At 44.7% G+C, this 17152-nt stretch overlaps 1 protein-coding gene across 7 annotated transcripts in view; it reads left to right on the forward strand.

The window, feature by feature from the left end:
* PBRM1 (polybromo 1) overlaps positions 1-17152 on the forward strand; it is a 411924-nt gene that overhangs the window by 131887 nt on the left and 262885 nt on the right. For all 7 annotated transcript variants that reach the window (XM_078776019.1, XM_078776017.1, XM_078776018.1 and 4 more), the window contains exons 12-13: positions 1250-1391; positions 14372-14544. In XM_078776019.1, coding sequence (XP_078632145.1) covers positions 1250-1391; positions 14372-14544 — 315 coding nt within the window. The remainder of the gene's footprint in view (positions 1-1249; positions 1392-14371; positions 14545-17152) is intronic.

Here is a 17152-nt window from a genome sequence, read left to right on the forward strand (position 1 = left end):
GAGCAGCTTAGAGCTAAGTGCCACAAACCACACATATATTTTCTAGTTATTTTATCCTTTGTCTGAATTCGGGTCTGTGTGGGAGCGCTCCAATTAGGAATTTAGGTTATCGTGCATTTTCTTTGTTGCCGGCATTTTGATTAATAAAGCCGGCATTTTCTTGTACATTTTAATTCCGTGTCGTTTGAGTTAATTTATCCAGGTGCGAAGACGTCGGGTGGAGCCATCCAGGTAAGTTCGTCACCCCCCTTTCCCTCGCATGTAACGAAGGTCCGCCATTGAATTAAACGCTTCGGAGTGTTAAGCTCGTTTGGTCATCCGTGTCGCTCTGCGGTGGTAACGCCAGGGCAGGCACACGACAATACTTTATAGACTTACTCACATTATAATTGTGCATACTTTATAGACTTACTCACATTTTAATTGAACATACTTTATAGACTTACTCACATTCTAATTGTACATACTTTATAGACTTACTCACATTCTAATTGTACATACTTTATAGACTTACTCACATTCTAATTGAACATGCTTTATAGACTTACTCACATTCTAATTGTACAATGTACATACTTTATAGACTTACTCACATTCTAATTGAACATACTTTATAGACTTACTCACATTCTAATTGAACATACTTTATAGACTTACTCACATTCTAATTGTACATACTTTATGGACTTACTCACATTCTAATTGAACATACTTTATCGACTTACTCACATTCTAATTGAACATACTTTATAGACTTACTCACATTTTAATGGAACATACTTTATAGACTTAATCACATTCTAATTGTACGTATTTTATAGAGGTTCCAAAATCGAATCATGTCGTCATTGTCACACACCCAATTTGTCCACCAAGTTTCGCCCGAATCCGTACATAACTTTTTGAGATATCCTGTTCACAGACAGACAGAGAAACACAGATAAGCACAGACAAACAGACAGATAAATACAGACAAACAGAGAGACGGATATACACTGGTGAAAACATAATCTCCATACACCTTTGGTGGCAGAGGTTGCAACTTACATTTTGGTTTCGTGTCACAGTCCCCGTTCATCAAATCAGCTTAATATTTACTATGGTAGAACATTTATTTGACTTTAAACCTTTTGAGGATTCGTGGTAGACGATGCTCTAAAGTCTAAACTTTCCACAGCTAAGATAATGTTTTTCTTCTTTAAAGGCGAAAGTTTGACCTAATGCATCATTTTATTTGCTGCATTTGCAGGAGCAAGCTTCGTTCTGGCCAGTACAAGAGTATTGCAGCCTTAGAAAGTGATGTCATGCTGATGTTGGAGAATGCAAAACATTTCAACATGTCATCGTCAACCATCTTTAAACGTGCCGTGCGTCTGCAGCATCTCTTCCAGGCATGGTGTTCAGGATCACATGTGCTTGCTGCTTGTCTTTGCAAACAAAATAATGCATTGTCATTTTTTGTTCCTTGTTTTTTTTCAAATGGTTTACTGTCTAGCCTGCATTGTGATTATTACTACTTTATTTAGAATGATGTATTGTTATTGCTTGTAGGAGTTATGACTTGTTCTTATTTTTTTGCTGTCTTCACCCTGGGTCACGACACTCCATCGCAACAGTGTATTGGCTGAAAGTTGTTTATGTCAATTCAAACCTCCTTAGAAACTGTCTGCACCTTTTATGTACATTATCAGTATTGTTCAAATCAAATCCTTAATGTAAACTGACAAGTTGCCTGTACCAACACGGCATTATAAATACTAGGGCATTGCCCGTACTATATCTATATCTAAAATTATATCCCCCCCCCTCTATTTACATGAAATGGTTTGGTCCAAAGCGAACGGCTTGCGAGTACGGTGACAATCCCCCCCCTCTATTTACATGCAATGGTTTGGTCCAAAGCGAACGGCTTCCGGAGTTTGGTAAAGAAATCGCCATCGCGTGCACAAACGCGCAGGAAAGCGAATGAATCGCAAATTCGGTTTTATTAGTTTTAAAACATAGTTTAACGCCAACATAGTTTGCAAACGTGAAATAAATGAATACGCTGTCAAATGTGCCATCCGAGGCAGAGTGTGTCCTCCACGTTCGGCACACGCGATCGTTCGCTGCTCTCTGATTGGTTGAATCGTTTTTTGGACATAGCTCGGTAAGTAATTGTCCGATTAATATGAAACCTTGAAAAGGCACATCCTCGGGTCCCCAGCAATATACCTGGCAAGTTAAAAGTATATCGGACCCGTGGTTGTCGAGAAACAGCGGTCACAGACAAACGTACAGACGTACAAACGTACAGACGTACAGAGATTACTGGAATTATAGATAGATGGTGGGCATGGTTAAGGCTAACCCCCGCTCTAGCGGGGAAAATGGCCTTAAAACGATCATTCATTCATTCATTCATTCATGGAGGTGGCAAAAATGCACTTCTGTCATCAAACTGGCAAGCTGGGAGCCACAAGCTTCTGACTGGAAATTCACATTTATTGCCACATCTGATGCAATTTAAATGCTGTAATGGTGGTGTTGTGCTCCACTTGAAATTATTTGTTCAATGTATGTAGCTTTTTTATGCCTAGGGTTCATAATAAAAATTGGTATTGGTGCCACAACCAGTGACCAATTGCAAACTAATAGTAGGATTGTAAATAATGGTCCTTAAAACAATATTAATACACATTAGGAAATGTGTAATGGGTAGGGGGGGGTGGAGGAGGGGACAGGGAGAAAGACTGCAGAAAATGCAGGAAACTGGGAGAGGGTGGGTTCCAGAAAACTGTTTTTCATGGCGTCAAGCTGAGCAAGGTTTGAGGCAGGGGCGCCATTCCAGAGAGGAGAGTAGTACTCAAGCTGCAGTGAAGGCCTTGTGGGTAGATCAAAGTTCAAGTGTGCCAAGGAAAGACTTTGCCTGATGGAGGATCCCCAGTCGGTGACTGGCTTTGAAGGTCAACCTACAGGTAGTGGACAAAAAAAAAATAGAAATACCAAGAGAATGTCACTTTATAGGCTGTTGGCCCGATATGTGCATCCAGGATGACCTGGATATGAGGTGGCATTGAGTCAACAAGGGTCTGGTACTGTTCTGCAGGAATGTGGCACCATTCATGCACAAGGAAGTCCTCCAACTCACGTCGGTTTGATGGAGGCAGAAACCACTGTCTTCGCCTCTCCAGACAGTCCCAAAAATGCTCTATGGAATTGTGGTCTGGCGATTGGGAGTTCCATGGAAGATAGGTAACTTTGTCCTCATGGTCCTCACACCATCCGGTGACAACACATGCCATGTGGACTGGAGCATTGTCGTCCTGAAAGACATCCCTCCCAGCAGAGGGAGGATGGTAATGTAGAGCACTGCAGTAACCCTGCCTTCTAATGGAATGAGTGGACCTTGGCCACGTCAGGAAAATGCACCCCTCGCCCTTATGGAAACGCCAGAACCTTTTACTGTTGTAACCAGGCATTGGGAGCTGTAGCGCTCCATGGGTTGTCACCACACGTGCACATGTCCATTTGTCGAAAACATGGTGAAGGATGATTCATCAGACCATATCACATTCCTCCACTGCTCGGCATTCCATTCCCTATCCTCCTTGCACCAATGGACCCACAAACGTGCATTGCCAGATGTTATGAACAGTTTGTGCATAGCAACTCGGCTGTGGTATCCCACCCTGTGAAGTTCTCTTCTGACTGTTTTTGACAATACAGGATGCTTATGACCCATGTTGAACTCAGCACAGAGTTTGTCCGCCATTGCTTTGTTGTTTCACCTCACAGTTTGGACCAATGCCGATGCATCATGCTTTTTGAGTATATGCTTCCGCCCACTGTTCCTCTTCAGTGATGATGTCTTTTCTTGTTTTCCCTAGGCTGACATCACCTTTGAGACAGTTCCTCGTGACCCGTTAGCAATTATTTCCACAGCCTTTGTCACTCAAAATCCTGCCTTACCGCACCAACAATTACATGGTGTTTGGCCAAATTTGAAGCCACATGTGGGAAAATGCAGCCCCATGCATTTCCACCTCCCGTCTTTCCTAAAAAAAAATCATCAAAAACGAGAGAGGGGGTGGGAAGAGAGGTAGTTGTGTAAATACAAACATATGGAACTTCATGCATCTCTATTTGATTGACATGCACCCTTACATGTGTTGCCACATAATCCACCCCACCAAGACGAAGCTGATGGTGCAAATAGATTGGCACGCAGACACCTTTAGCACGCAGACACCACTGGAGGCCACCTCTCTCCACCCCACTCTTATTTTGTTGATTTTATTTTTATTAAAAAAAAAAATTTATTTCATTATTTATTTCATACATATATACATATACAGACTTGGCATTTAATATGGAATATTTTTTTTGTGGGGGTGAACTTACTTTTCAAGATGTCTTAGAACCAAAAGTTCATTGGAATTATGTTGAAATTATTCTAGATTTTTTTAATGTGACCTTTAAAAGAAACAAAAAACACATTTGACATTTTGAAACAAATAAATTGATCCTTGAAAGTGATGTAAACTGATATCGAACTCAATTCATGGACAGTACTGTGTTAAACTGCTGTACGTTTTCCAGAAGTATCTCTATTTTGCACATTAGCCAAAAATTTTTAACAAAATCAAAAGTTAAATTACGACTGGCATTACGGACAGTAAAATTACAGTTCAGTACTTCGTGTAACCCCCACGAGCATTCAGGAGAGCACGTACACGTTGAGGCATGCTGTTCACGAGATTTGCCAAGGTTTGGACAGGAATCGCTTGCCATGCAGTGACAATAGCCTGCTGCAATTCACGTACAGAAGTCGGCTGCTGGTCCAAGTGGTCGATTTGACGCGTTAATTCTGCCAACAAGTTCTCCATCGGATTCATATCCGGGGACATGGCAGGCCGCTCCATATGCTCTACACCATGGTCAGCAAGAAAGTGTTGAATCATGCGAGCACGATGAGGCCGTGCATTGTCATCTTGGAAGACAAAGTTTCCTCGAAAGGCTGCACGAGGAAATGGAAGCAATGTTTCTTCCAGAATGGCCCTGTACTTGAACTGGTTCAGGCTTCCATTCAGAACAACCAGGTCAGTTTTGCCCCCTGCATGAAAAGCAGCCCAAACGGTCACCTCGTCTCTTCAAAGCTGTTCCATGCGCGCTCGCTTTCGAAGTTAAGTAACTTTTCACAATTGTGTTTTGGTTGATACTGTATCTTTCTCTCGGTGTATGTACCTATTGGGGTGTCTTTAATAGTATTCTTGGCGTTGGTTTTTCATACCTGTGTACAGAATCGTCGGTATTTCTTATCGCGTATTCTGAGGCCTAAGTGTAGTACTAGGCTACCGTGTCCGACCTTGTATTGGCTTGAGGCTTTGTTTTTTGTCTCAGCGGTTCTCCGATCGCGCTGCAATTACTTTCCGGTCTCTGTTTTTCACGGTCTTTTCATCCCATACTTCCTTGTTTTAAAATCTCAAAAAAAACACATTTCCTTCTGTTCTTATTCGTTTATTCGTTCTTATTTGTTCGTTCGTTCTTCGACCACGTTGTTTGTGATCACGTTAGCACGTTGTTAAAAAAATGTCTCATCTGACCCCTGAAGACCTGTATTCGGTCATATTCTATAACACCTTTTACTTCTTCTATAAAAGGATGCTTTCGACTTGCTCACCAAATCTATTCATTCCAAAAAAAAATTCCATCTCTTATAGTGCATCTTTCATTCATTCCCTAAACTCTCCAGCACTCCATCCTCCCTCCAGCGTACTCAAACGTATTTTTGACTCGAATGTCTCAAGAAACTCATTTTGCAATAAATATTCGTTTCCCATTAATCGTACATTTTTCAAAATCCCATCACCCCAAAATCCCATTTCCCATCACCCCTCCCCTCTAAATCTACCCCCTTGCCCCTCCCCTCCAAATCATCCCCATCACCCATCTCTTTCAAATCTTCCCCCTTGCCCCTCCCCTCCAAATCTTCCCAATCATCCATTCCTTTCAAATCTCCCCCCACACCCCTCCCCTCCGAGACTCTCCCTCGCTCCTCCCCTCCTAGACTCCCCTCTCACCCCTCCTCCTCAAAGCGTCCTCCCCGCTTCTTCCCCCTTCCAACTTTCACCTTCATCTCCCTCAACCTTCTGCCTCGCTCTTCCCCTCGTCAAATAACACCTCACTGCGCCTCTCCCAATCACCATCAAACCTTTTGTCTGCCCCATTCTTCCCTTTCTCCAAGCTATTCTGTAATCTCCGACACACCTTCAACAGCTCTCCCTACCTCTTCCTCCTCTTCCACATCTTACCCTACATCTTACCCTTACCCTACCGCTCCCCCCCCCCCCCCCCCCGTGTTCTGTATCCGATGCTCCCCCTTCCTCTTCCTTAACAGTATGGACCTCAAACATCCGGGGCCTTCGCTCAAACTTGTCTGATCTCTCCATACAGGTTGCTTCTGACAAACCAGACGTGATCTGCTTAACAGAAACTTTCCTCCTTCATGATGTCTCTGATTCCTTGGTATCTCTCCCAGGTTACTCCCTCCTCCGGTATGATAGACCTGAGCCTCGTCCTGGAGGTGGGGTTGCTATCTTTATAAAAAAAACTCTCTTCCTCACTCGCCCTGCACTGCCCTCTCTCCACCTCACCCCCAGGAATACCTTTGGCTACGGCTTCCCCTTCGCTCCCACCTTTTGTTCATATGTGTGTTGTACCGTCCACCAAACAGTGATGACTCCATCTACATCTCGCTGTCTGAGAATATGGGCCACCTTCTATCTACCCATCCCAGGTCCCTCTTCCTCATATGTGGTGATTTCAACTGTCACCATGCCAGTTGGCTGGGTGTGGGTACCTCTCTCACCAGCCATGGCTCTTCAGCAAAGGACTTCTGTGACTCACTGGGACTGACACAATCTGTCAATTTCCCGACCTGGATTTCAGTCAACGGAGCATCTTCTCTTCTGGACTTGGTTATGACTAACTTCCCTGAAAATGTCTGCTGCTCTTCTTCTGCTCCAATCGGCTCTTCTGATCATGTGCTTGTTAAAGTGGACATCTCTCTGACCATTCTCAGAGAGCCTCCTCACCGTCCACGAGTCTGGCATTTCACTCAGGCCAACTGGCACGGTCTTCAAGCAGCCATCAATCATCTGGACTGGTCTCCCATCTCTACTGCCTCTGACATAAATTCTTCCTGGGAATTCTTCCAAAGCAAACTGCTCTCTCTCATGCACAGATTTATCCCATCTCATCTTCTGTTGTCATACCCTTCCTCCCGTCCATGGTACACGGAATCTTGTGGTGAGGCTATTGCCCAGAAACAACTTGCTTTCGTCTCCTGGAAAGCAAATCCAACGGAAGGAAATCTCATTTCCTTTCACAAAGTCCGAAACAAGTATGTGTCCACCCCCAGGAGAGCCAGGAAACAATATCTCTCCGTTCTCAGGACCGAACTCTCTTATCTGTCTCCCTCTTCCAAATCCTGGTGGCGTCTGGTCAAATGTGTTTCTGGTGTTTGTTCCCCCTCCATCCCCTCCCTCACCTCAAATGGCCACACGGCTGACTCCGCACGTGAAAAAGCTGAATGCCTCAACTCTGTGTTTGCCTCTAAATCTTGTGTCCCAAACCCATCCCTCTCTGTACCCACCGTACCCAGTCGTACCAAGCTGCTCCTGGACTCTGTGTCCTTTCCTCCTGACAAGGTGGAAAAGTTTCTGTCAACCCTCGACTCGGATTCTGCAACTGGACCTGACGGCATCAGCCCACGGGTCCTAAAATCCTGTTCTTCCGCTCTTTCACTCCCTCTCTCTGTTCTCTTCACCCTCTCTTTTGCTCAACGTCATCTTCCATCTGCTTGGAAATCTGCCAACATCACTGCTTTGCACAAAAAGGTGTAAAAACAGATCCCAGCAACTACAGACCAATCAGCCTTCTCCCAATTATCAGCAAAGTCATGGAATCCATCATTGCTTCAGATATGAAATCTTTCCTCTTCTCCAATGGCTTGATCTCTGATCATCAATTTGGTTTCAGACCTGGACACTCTACTCTGGACATGCTGCTTCTGCTTTCTCAACAATGGATGGAGGTCCTCAATGCCAAACAGGAAATTAGAGCAGTCTCCCTTGACATATCACGTGCCTTCGATACGGTCTGGCACCCCGCTCTGCTCACCAAACTCTCCTCTTTTGGTATCCATGGAAATCTCCACGCATGGCTGGCGGACTTCCTCTCTTGTCGTAGTCAACGTGTGGCCCTGAATGGGTTTCTCTCATCTCCTCTTCCTGTTCAGGCTGGAGTTCCACAAGGCAGTGTTCTGGGCCCTGTGCTTTTTCTGGTCTTCATCAATGATCTCTCTGACTCTCTTGAAAATCCTCTGTATCTCTTTGCTGATGACTCTACTCTCTGTCGCTCCATTCTTCATCCCTCAGATCGGCAGTCTGCAGCCTCCTCACTCTCTGCAGACCTGGACAAAATCACAGACTGGGCAAACAAGTGGAACATGTCTTTCAATCCTGACAAATCTCACACTCTTACGATGTCTCTCCGAAAAGACCGACTGGACAACCCTCCCATCCACTTTCTGAATAATCCTCTCCAAGAAGTTCTGTCACTCAAGCTTTTGGGTCTCACTATCTGCCATGATCTTTCCTGGGAAAACCACATTTCAAATCTGGCCTCCAAAGCCAGTCGCCGACTGGGCATCCTCCGTCGTGCGAAGTCCTTCCTTGGCACACCTGAGCTCCTCACCACATACAAGGCTTTCATCCGCAGCTCAATGGAATACTGCTCTCCCCTCTGGGCTGGTGCTCCTGCCTCACACCTAGCTCGTCTTCACGCTGTTGAAACCAAAGCATTCAGAATCATTGGAATCTCCCGCGATGAAGCTAACTCCAAGGGCCTCTCACTCACTCACTCACCGCAGGCAGGTTGGTGGTCTTTCCGTCTTCTACCGACTCCTCTCTGGCCTTGCCCCCCCAGCTCTCTCTGGGCTCTGTCCCGCAAATATTCCTACAGGTCGCACAAGATCTGCCTGCAACCCTCTTATGGTCAAACTGCCAAAATCAAGACTCTCTGCTCACCTTCACTCCTTCATTCCTCTTTTCTCCCACCTCTGGAACAAACTCCCTCACTCGCTTCAATCCCACTCCTCCCTCCAGGTCTTTAAAACAGCTGTTCACCACCATCTCTTATCTTCCCCCATACAAAACCTTGATCTTTTCTACCCCCGCTAATTTCACCCCAAATCCACTTTTTTGACATACCAACTTCTGTCCTGGAAGTCCTTGGTGTCCTTGTGTTTTATACTTCTCCCTCCCCCCCCCCCCCCCCCTTCCCACGCCTCCTCCCCCCAAGCCCTCTCCCTTCCACACATCTCCCTGCTCTCAAATGTTGTGTTTGTGTGCTTCCCCTTCTCTCCCCATCTTGTTTTCCGCTCCCTCTTTTTATATATTTTGTTTGTCTGCTTGATTTGTTTGTGAAGTAAATGTTAGCTCTTTCACGAGCCTCGATTCAGTATACAAAAAAAAAAAATACAAAAAAAAAAAAAACTCCACCACCTCCAGCTTGCTCTTTTTTTTTTTCTTTTTTTTTTTGTATACTGAATCGAGGCTCGTGAAAGAGCTGACATTTATTTCACAAACAAATCAACCAGACAAACAAAATATATAAAAAGAGGGAGCGGAAGACAAGAGAAGGGGAAGCACACAAACACTTGAGGGCACACAACATTTAAGAGCAGGGAGATGTGTGGGAGGGAGAGGGCTTGGGGGGAGGGGGTGGCAGAAGTATCAAACACAAGGACACCAAGGACTTCCAGGACAGAAGTTGGTATTTCAAAAAAGTGGAATTGGGGTGAAATTAGCGGGGATAGAAAAGATCAATGTTTTGGATGGGGGAAGATAAGAGATGGTGGTGAACAGCTGTTTTAAAGACCTGGAGGGTGGAGTGGGATTGAAGAGAGTGAGGGAGTTTGTTCCAGAGGCGGGAGAAAAGAGGAATGAAGGAGTGAAGGTGAGCAGAGAGTCTTGATTTTGGCAGTTTAACCATAAGAGGGTTGCAGGCAGATCTTGTGCGACCTGTAGGAATATTTGCTGGACAGAGCCCAGAGAGAGCTGGGGGGGCAAGGCCAGAGAGGAGTCGGTAGAAGACGGAAAGACCACCAACCTGCCTGCGGTGAGTGAGTGAGAGGCCCTTGGAGTTAGCTTCATCGCGGGAGAGATAGCCTCTCCTTCATCTTGGCACTATACAATCTTTGTTGTAGGCTTCATGCACTTGTCTGTGCACTCGGGTGCGGCCATCTTGACGATAGACCAGAAATCTAGACTCGTCACTGAAGATCACGTGATTCCAGTGTCCTGGCTGCCATTGACGGTGCTCTCTGGCCCACTGCAATCGGCGCTGGCGGTGTTGTCTGGTCAGGCGTGGCTTTCTCAGGGGACGCCTGGCACGATAGCCTGCTTGAACCAGTCGTTGGTTGACTAGCCTTCTGGATACAGGCACATTTGTCAGTTGCTGCCACTCAGCCCTAAGCCGATTAGCTGACTTGGTACGGCCATTGCGGATTAACCGGTGCAGCTGGCGATCATCCCTCCTTGTGGTTCTGCGGGGACGTCCTGGCCTCGGTATTGGAGTAGGGACACCCCTCTGAGCATTTCGTTTCAGGATCTTTGACACCTGACCTTGAGTGATGCCATACTGCTGAGCAATAGCACGCTGTTTCATGCCGTAATTTCGTAAAGTCACCACTCCATGACAAACAGCATTGTCGAGTTGACGGACCATCTCCAGAGGAAGCGGCAATAACTTTTGGAGACGTGCAGCAGTTGTTTTCCACTAATACAGAACGCAACAACCCTTGTATACCCGACTGTGAAGCCAATCATCAAATGCACCTGTCCGTACATTTTGCCACGCCACCTGTGATATAATCCTGTTGTTGACTTCTTGCTGCGACAGACAATCAGTGACACGGTTCTTTTAACAAATAAATCACCATAGTGTAAAAGAAACTCACCAGATTGATATACTGAGTTAAGAAAGTAAACCCAAGTCAAGAAAAAAAAAACATGCCATATTAAATGCCAAGTCTGTACATATATATACAGTGCATTCAGAAAGTATTCAGACCCCTTCACTTTTTTCACATTTTGTTATGTTGCAGCCTCATGCTGAAATCGTTTGAATTCATTTTTTCCCTCATCAATCTACACTCAATACCCCATAATGACAAAGAGAAAACAGGATTTTAGAAAGTTTTGCTAATTTATTAAAAAGAAAAAACTGAAATATCACATTGACATAAGTATTCATACCCTTTGCTATGACACTTGAAATTTAGCTCAGGTCCCTCCGATTTCTCTTGATCATCTTTGAGATGTTTCTACACCTTGATTGGAGTCCACCTGTGGTAAATTCAATTGATTGGACATGATCTGGAAAGGCACACACCTGTCTATATAAGGTCTCACAGCTGACAATGCATATCAGAGTTAGCAAGCCATGAGGTCGGAGGAACTGCCTGCAGAGCTCAGAGACAGGATTGTGTCGAGGCACAGATCTGGGGAATCCTACAAAAAAATCTCTGCTGCATTGAAGGTTCCCAAGAGCACAGTGGCCTCCATCTATCTATAATTCCAGTAATCTCTGTGTGTGTGTGTGTGTGTGTGTGTGTATGTGTGTATGTCTGTGTGTTTGTCTGTGACCGCTGTTTCTCGACAACCACGGGTCCGATATACTTGAAACTTGCCAGGTATATTGCTGGGGACCCGAGGATGTGCCTTTTCAAGGTTTCATATTAATCGGACAAGTAGTTACCGAGCTATGTCCAAAAAACGATTCAACCAATCAGAGAGCAGCGAGTTATCACGTGTGCCGAACGTGGCGAACAGACTCTGCCTCGGACGGCACATTTGAGAGCGTATTCATTTATTTCACGTTGGCAAACTATGTTGCCGCTATGTTGGCGTTAAACTATGTTTTAAAACGAATTAAAACTAATTTGCGATTCTTTCGCTTTCCTGCGCGTTTGTGCACGCTATGGCGATTTCTTTACCAAACTCCGCAAGCCGTTCGCTTTGGACCAAACCATTTCATGTAAATAGAGGGGGGGGATTGTCACCGTACTCGCAAGCCGTTCGCTTTGGACCAAACCATTTCATGTAAATAGAGGGGGGGGGATATAATTTTAGATATAGATATAGTACGGGCATGCCCTAGTAATTCTTAAATGGAAGAAGTTTGGAACAACCAGGACTCTTCCTAGAGCTGGCCGCCCGGCCAAACTGAGCAATCGGGGGAGAAGGGCCTTGGTAAGAGAGGTGACCAAGAACCCGATGGTCACTCTGGCTGAGCTCCAGAGATCCTGTGTGGAGATGGGAGAAACTTCCAGAAGGACAACCATCACTGGCAACACTCCACCGATCTGGGCTTAATGGCAGAGTAGCCAGACGGAAGCCAAACAGTTAAATCTTGGTTTCATCAGACCACAGAATCTTGTTTCTCACAGTCTGAGAGTCCTTTAGGTGCTTTTTTGCAAACTCCAAGCTGGCTTTCATGTGTCTTTCACTGAGGAGAGGCTATTCCGGAATATTTTGTTTTATTTATTTTGTTAATTATTTTTATGTTGATTATTTATTTATTTATTTATTCATTTTGTTGCTTATTTTTATATATTGTCGTGTGACTACCCTGTGTGGTGAACACAGCAGGGTGGCACAGATGGCCAAACGAGCTTAACACTCTGAGGCGTTCAATCAAAATATAGCGGAGAATACGTGTGAGGGGAGGGAGGGAGGCCAAAGCGCTTACCTTCACTGGTCTACCGGCAGTCTTCACACCTGTGATGATTCACTCAAACCAAGACGGAATTAAAATGTACAAAAATTAACAGGTTCAATGAAAGAAATGCCAGTAACAAGGAAAGCACGATAAAACTATATTACTAATTGGAGCGCTCCCATACAGACCCTAATGCAGACAAAGGATAAAATAACTGGAAAATAAATAGGTGTGATTTGTGGCACTTATCTCCAATCGGCTGGTGTATTTCGTCAGGAATCGTCAAAAATCGTCTGGGGCCTTGGCGGGAAAATGTGTTAGTTGGCGCGAACTAGGCCTCACCCACCTGCGTTCGCCCAGCCGCGCTCGTCTTCATCGTCCGGGCGCGGGAAACCGCAGTTCTCGGTCCACAGCTCTTCCTCCTCACGACCGCTAGCAAGATGTCGGAACAGGACCGTCCGTGATGAAGCTTCCTTGCGCAAGAGCAATAGCGACCATTCACCACCAGACCCCAAAACGAGAAGAACCAAAAGGACGTCGATGCTGAGAGAGATAAAATGTCGATGCTGAGAGAGAGAGAGCTTTTGAGTGACCATTCACCAACAAAGTCCTGACCCAAGAGAAGATAATGAAATGCATGCATTCGTCCGCCTTCCCCGAACACCATGACCCGAGCAAGGACGTGCGGCGCCAAAGAGAGATAATGCGAAGATGCGACTGTACGCTATAAAATCTATCACCAATAGTGGGAACCATGGGGACGTTGACACTGAGAGAGCCAAAATGCGACTGTTCGCTATGGGATCCAGAATTGGAAGGAAAAATGTCCGCCATTCCAATTGTTTTGTACGCGCGGCTCTGACGTCATCCTTGCCTGCTTCACCAATCCCATAGTCCCATCTTACCAGTCCTTGTATCAATCAAATCCCGGTCCAATCACTTCTCTTCGAGGCGTGGCTCCCGAACCTTTTGTGCTTCTGTGCTCACCAAGTGGGTGTTATCAGCGATAGTGCTTGATGCCTGTTTTCTGGTTGGTTTTTAATTAGTGAGGTTAATGGCCGATTTCTTACGAGGTGTCTGTAGTGCGGTGTCATAAGGAACACAGCAAAAGATTACAGAGGCAATTACATACAGGGAATTAATTACCCATAAGCCCTCACTAATTAACAAGCCCCACCCCTCTGATGGGGATGAAGATGCAAGCTAACCCGACATCCAGTTTACACAAATTTCCTACTTATGATACATCGAGGTTTCTTCTTCTTCACGACTGTCGGAGCACACTACCTATGCAGCTACCTGGACTAAGGTATCCCTACCCCCCACAAACGTAACAATATATATTTAAACATACTTATTTATTTTTATTTTATTTATTTTTATTTATTATTATTTATTTTATTGTTTTATTTATTTATTTTATTCTACACTGTAAACTTGACTTTTCAGTCTTCGGACTTTTATCATGTCTTTAGTTTAAATGAATAAAACCGAAATTGATTGATTGATTGATTGACTCTATCCCATGCGTGTAATTACATTAGAAACATTTATATGGCTTTAGATTGTGAATATATGCTTTTAATAGCTTCTTTATTTTCAGCTTAAAAAGCGGGAATTACTACATGTGGTAGCACAGCCACATGAGAGAGAGGAAGAGGAAGAAGAGGAAGAAGAAAAAGAAGAAAATGAAGAGGATGAAGAAGAGGAATCAACTAGCAGGGCGAGTGGAATGTCCACCCCAGCCTCAGATTCCGGAAGTCTTCGTAGAAAGAGGTAAAGAGCATTTCATTTACAAACATACAGCCAAAACAGGTCACTGCTGACACTAACCCAAGCCCCATTCCCTTAGATGGATCCAAGCTTGAAATCCAAGTATATATAGCTACACCATTTCATACAGTTGACCTATCAATCAACTTTATAGGGTTTTGTAATGTCATGTACGAATGATATTGAATATCAGTTAACTGTCAGTACGAAAACATTTAGCAGGAAAGAGATACTGGAAAGCAGAGATATGGTTTTTTCGTGGGTTTGAAACCCATTCCCGGGAATAAGCACCTCATTAAACTCAGACAGTGTACAAGAGGTTTATTAATAGATAAGGATACATGCATGGAAGACGTGGCGTTTAGGCCAGTAACACCACTTGGTATGACATAATGGTTGTTACACAGCCGGCACCAACATCTCAGCGAGCCGCAACCCGTAGTCGGCTTAATATACTTTCCTCAAAGATCAAAATAACTCAAAACAACGTCCGAAGTCCTTCCCTCCCCAATGTCACAGACTGCCGCCTCGAAGATAAATTGTACAAGGCAGGCTAAGCCTCATCGGGAAAGAATGTTTTGCAAGGTCAAACATGGGATATTGTGAACAGTTTTCTCAACGCCAGACAACCAGACGCCGGATGGAAATAGGTCACAGTGTGATGCTGCTGCCACCATCAGGATAGGGAATCTATGAAATCTTCTTAAATCCCCCCTTTAATAAACATCTTAAAAAGAAGAGATTTTTATTATCACCCGTGTAGCACTGGGGATTTCATCGAAGTAATATCCATTATTTGTGATCCACCTTGTACCTCATAGAGTGAGTGAAGGACCCCCCCCCCCCCCCCCTTCCGTCAAGGGAACTCACTCATGCAATGGGGTGGGCCAAGCCCCAACCCTATGAAGCGGGGGTGGTGGATCGCAAACGATAGGCAAGTACCTCCATGCTCCTCTTCCCCTTAAGGACTTTGTATACCTGGAAAGAAAGAGAAAGAGAGAATTTCCGTTACAGGGCAACAATTTAAACACAATGTGTACTAAATATATAGAAATGGTTATTCATTTGCATATGTAATTTATAAATGATTAATCAGTAAATGTTGGCCTCCACCGTATAATTTTGAGGCTATGTAAAAAGTTTGCAGAGTAATGAAGGCAAAGTCATTTGAAAGCATGTGGGTAGACCAAAGTCTCCCATACAAGAAGCAAAAAGAACCAAAGGCCCATTACATAGGCAGGGTCTTTTAAAATTACATCACAAGTATAAAGCAAATATCCAGTTAGTAGTGGGCATCTGCCTTTATTTTTCAATCGATGCGGAGTGTTAATAAAGCTCTTTGGTTGTACAAGGCAGTGTAATATTTTTGAAATACGGTGGCAACCAGCAACGCCTTTATTAAAAACACAAGACACTCCTCTCGAGGCTTTCCCCTTTTAGGATTCGCGCATGATCCCGTCTTCCGGCACGTGCAGATGGCAGTGGGCTTCAAGCCCAACGTTACACAATCTTCGCCACTCACGCTCGCTTGAGTCGGAATTGTCAGCTTGCTCCAGAGCTGTTCCCAGCTCACGCATGGTTTGTGAAGTCAACTCTTGGATATGGGCTATCGTGCCAACTGTGCAATATTTAGCTAACTCAGGGTCCAGGGTTGAGGGCAAGGCGGCGAAGGAATATGAAGGTGACAGATGTTGAACCCTCGCACCGTTCTCATACAGGGGTGAAGGGAGTGGCAGTTCTCGTGCTTCTGTGGGGATGTCTCGTGCATCTTCCCCCGGTTCCCGGACCACCATGTTTTGTTCACCTGTACCTACATCGCAAAACTTCCTGATACACACGTGGATCAAAACTTTCAAACATCCAATAACAATGATGATCGTAATTAGGAGTCCCACGGCCACCATCAACCAATGAATTATCTTTGCTCCCCATCCTCCGAAGATGCTTTCCAACCAGGCATCTATTCTCCACTTCTCTCTGTCCAATCTTTCATCCTTCAAATTGGTACTTATCTCCCTCATCTTCTTGATGGCTGCCTGCACTACCTTTGTCGGGTCTGGAATCCACGCACAACATCTACCTTCCACAATTCCGCAAACTCCCCCCTTTTCTGCTAAAGGTAAGTCAAGTGCCACTCTGTTCTGCATTATCATTGTTCCCATCTCCACCACAGCATCTAACAATGCATGATCTGCCACCATCGACTCATTGGCCACTTTCCCTCATACAAATGCTAATTTATCTAGTTGATAACTGTTCATCACAGTACCTACCAATGGGAAGAAGGAACTCACTGCCTTTTCCCATCCTCGCTCCGTGCAATGTTGTCTCGCCCCTCCAACTCAAATCTGAAGCACATATTTCTCATATACACTTGCATCACTGCACCATCATATTTGAATATCTCAATAATCATTTTAAATGCAAAAATCTTGCATATCCGCATCACATCACAATCCTGTTGCTAGGTAACAATAATGAGAGCACATCCTTTGTACATTACAATTTCACCTCTGTGTGCGCATGCGTGAATATGTAGTCCGTGTTTCCCCTGCTCCCTGTAACGACACCCATTAGGCTCGTAAAGAGAACAAAACACACAACGAAGTAT

Source organism: Myxine glutinosa, chromosome 4, assembly GCF_964187855.1.
Source record: "Myxine glutinosa chromosome 4, kmMyxGlut1.1, whole genome shotgun sequence".
Classification (NCBI taxonomy): domain Eukaryota; kingdom Metazoa; phylum Chordata; class Myxini; order Myxiniformes; family Myxinidae; genus Myxine; species Myxine glutinosa.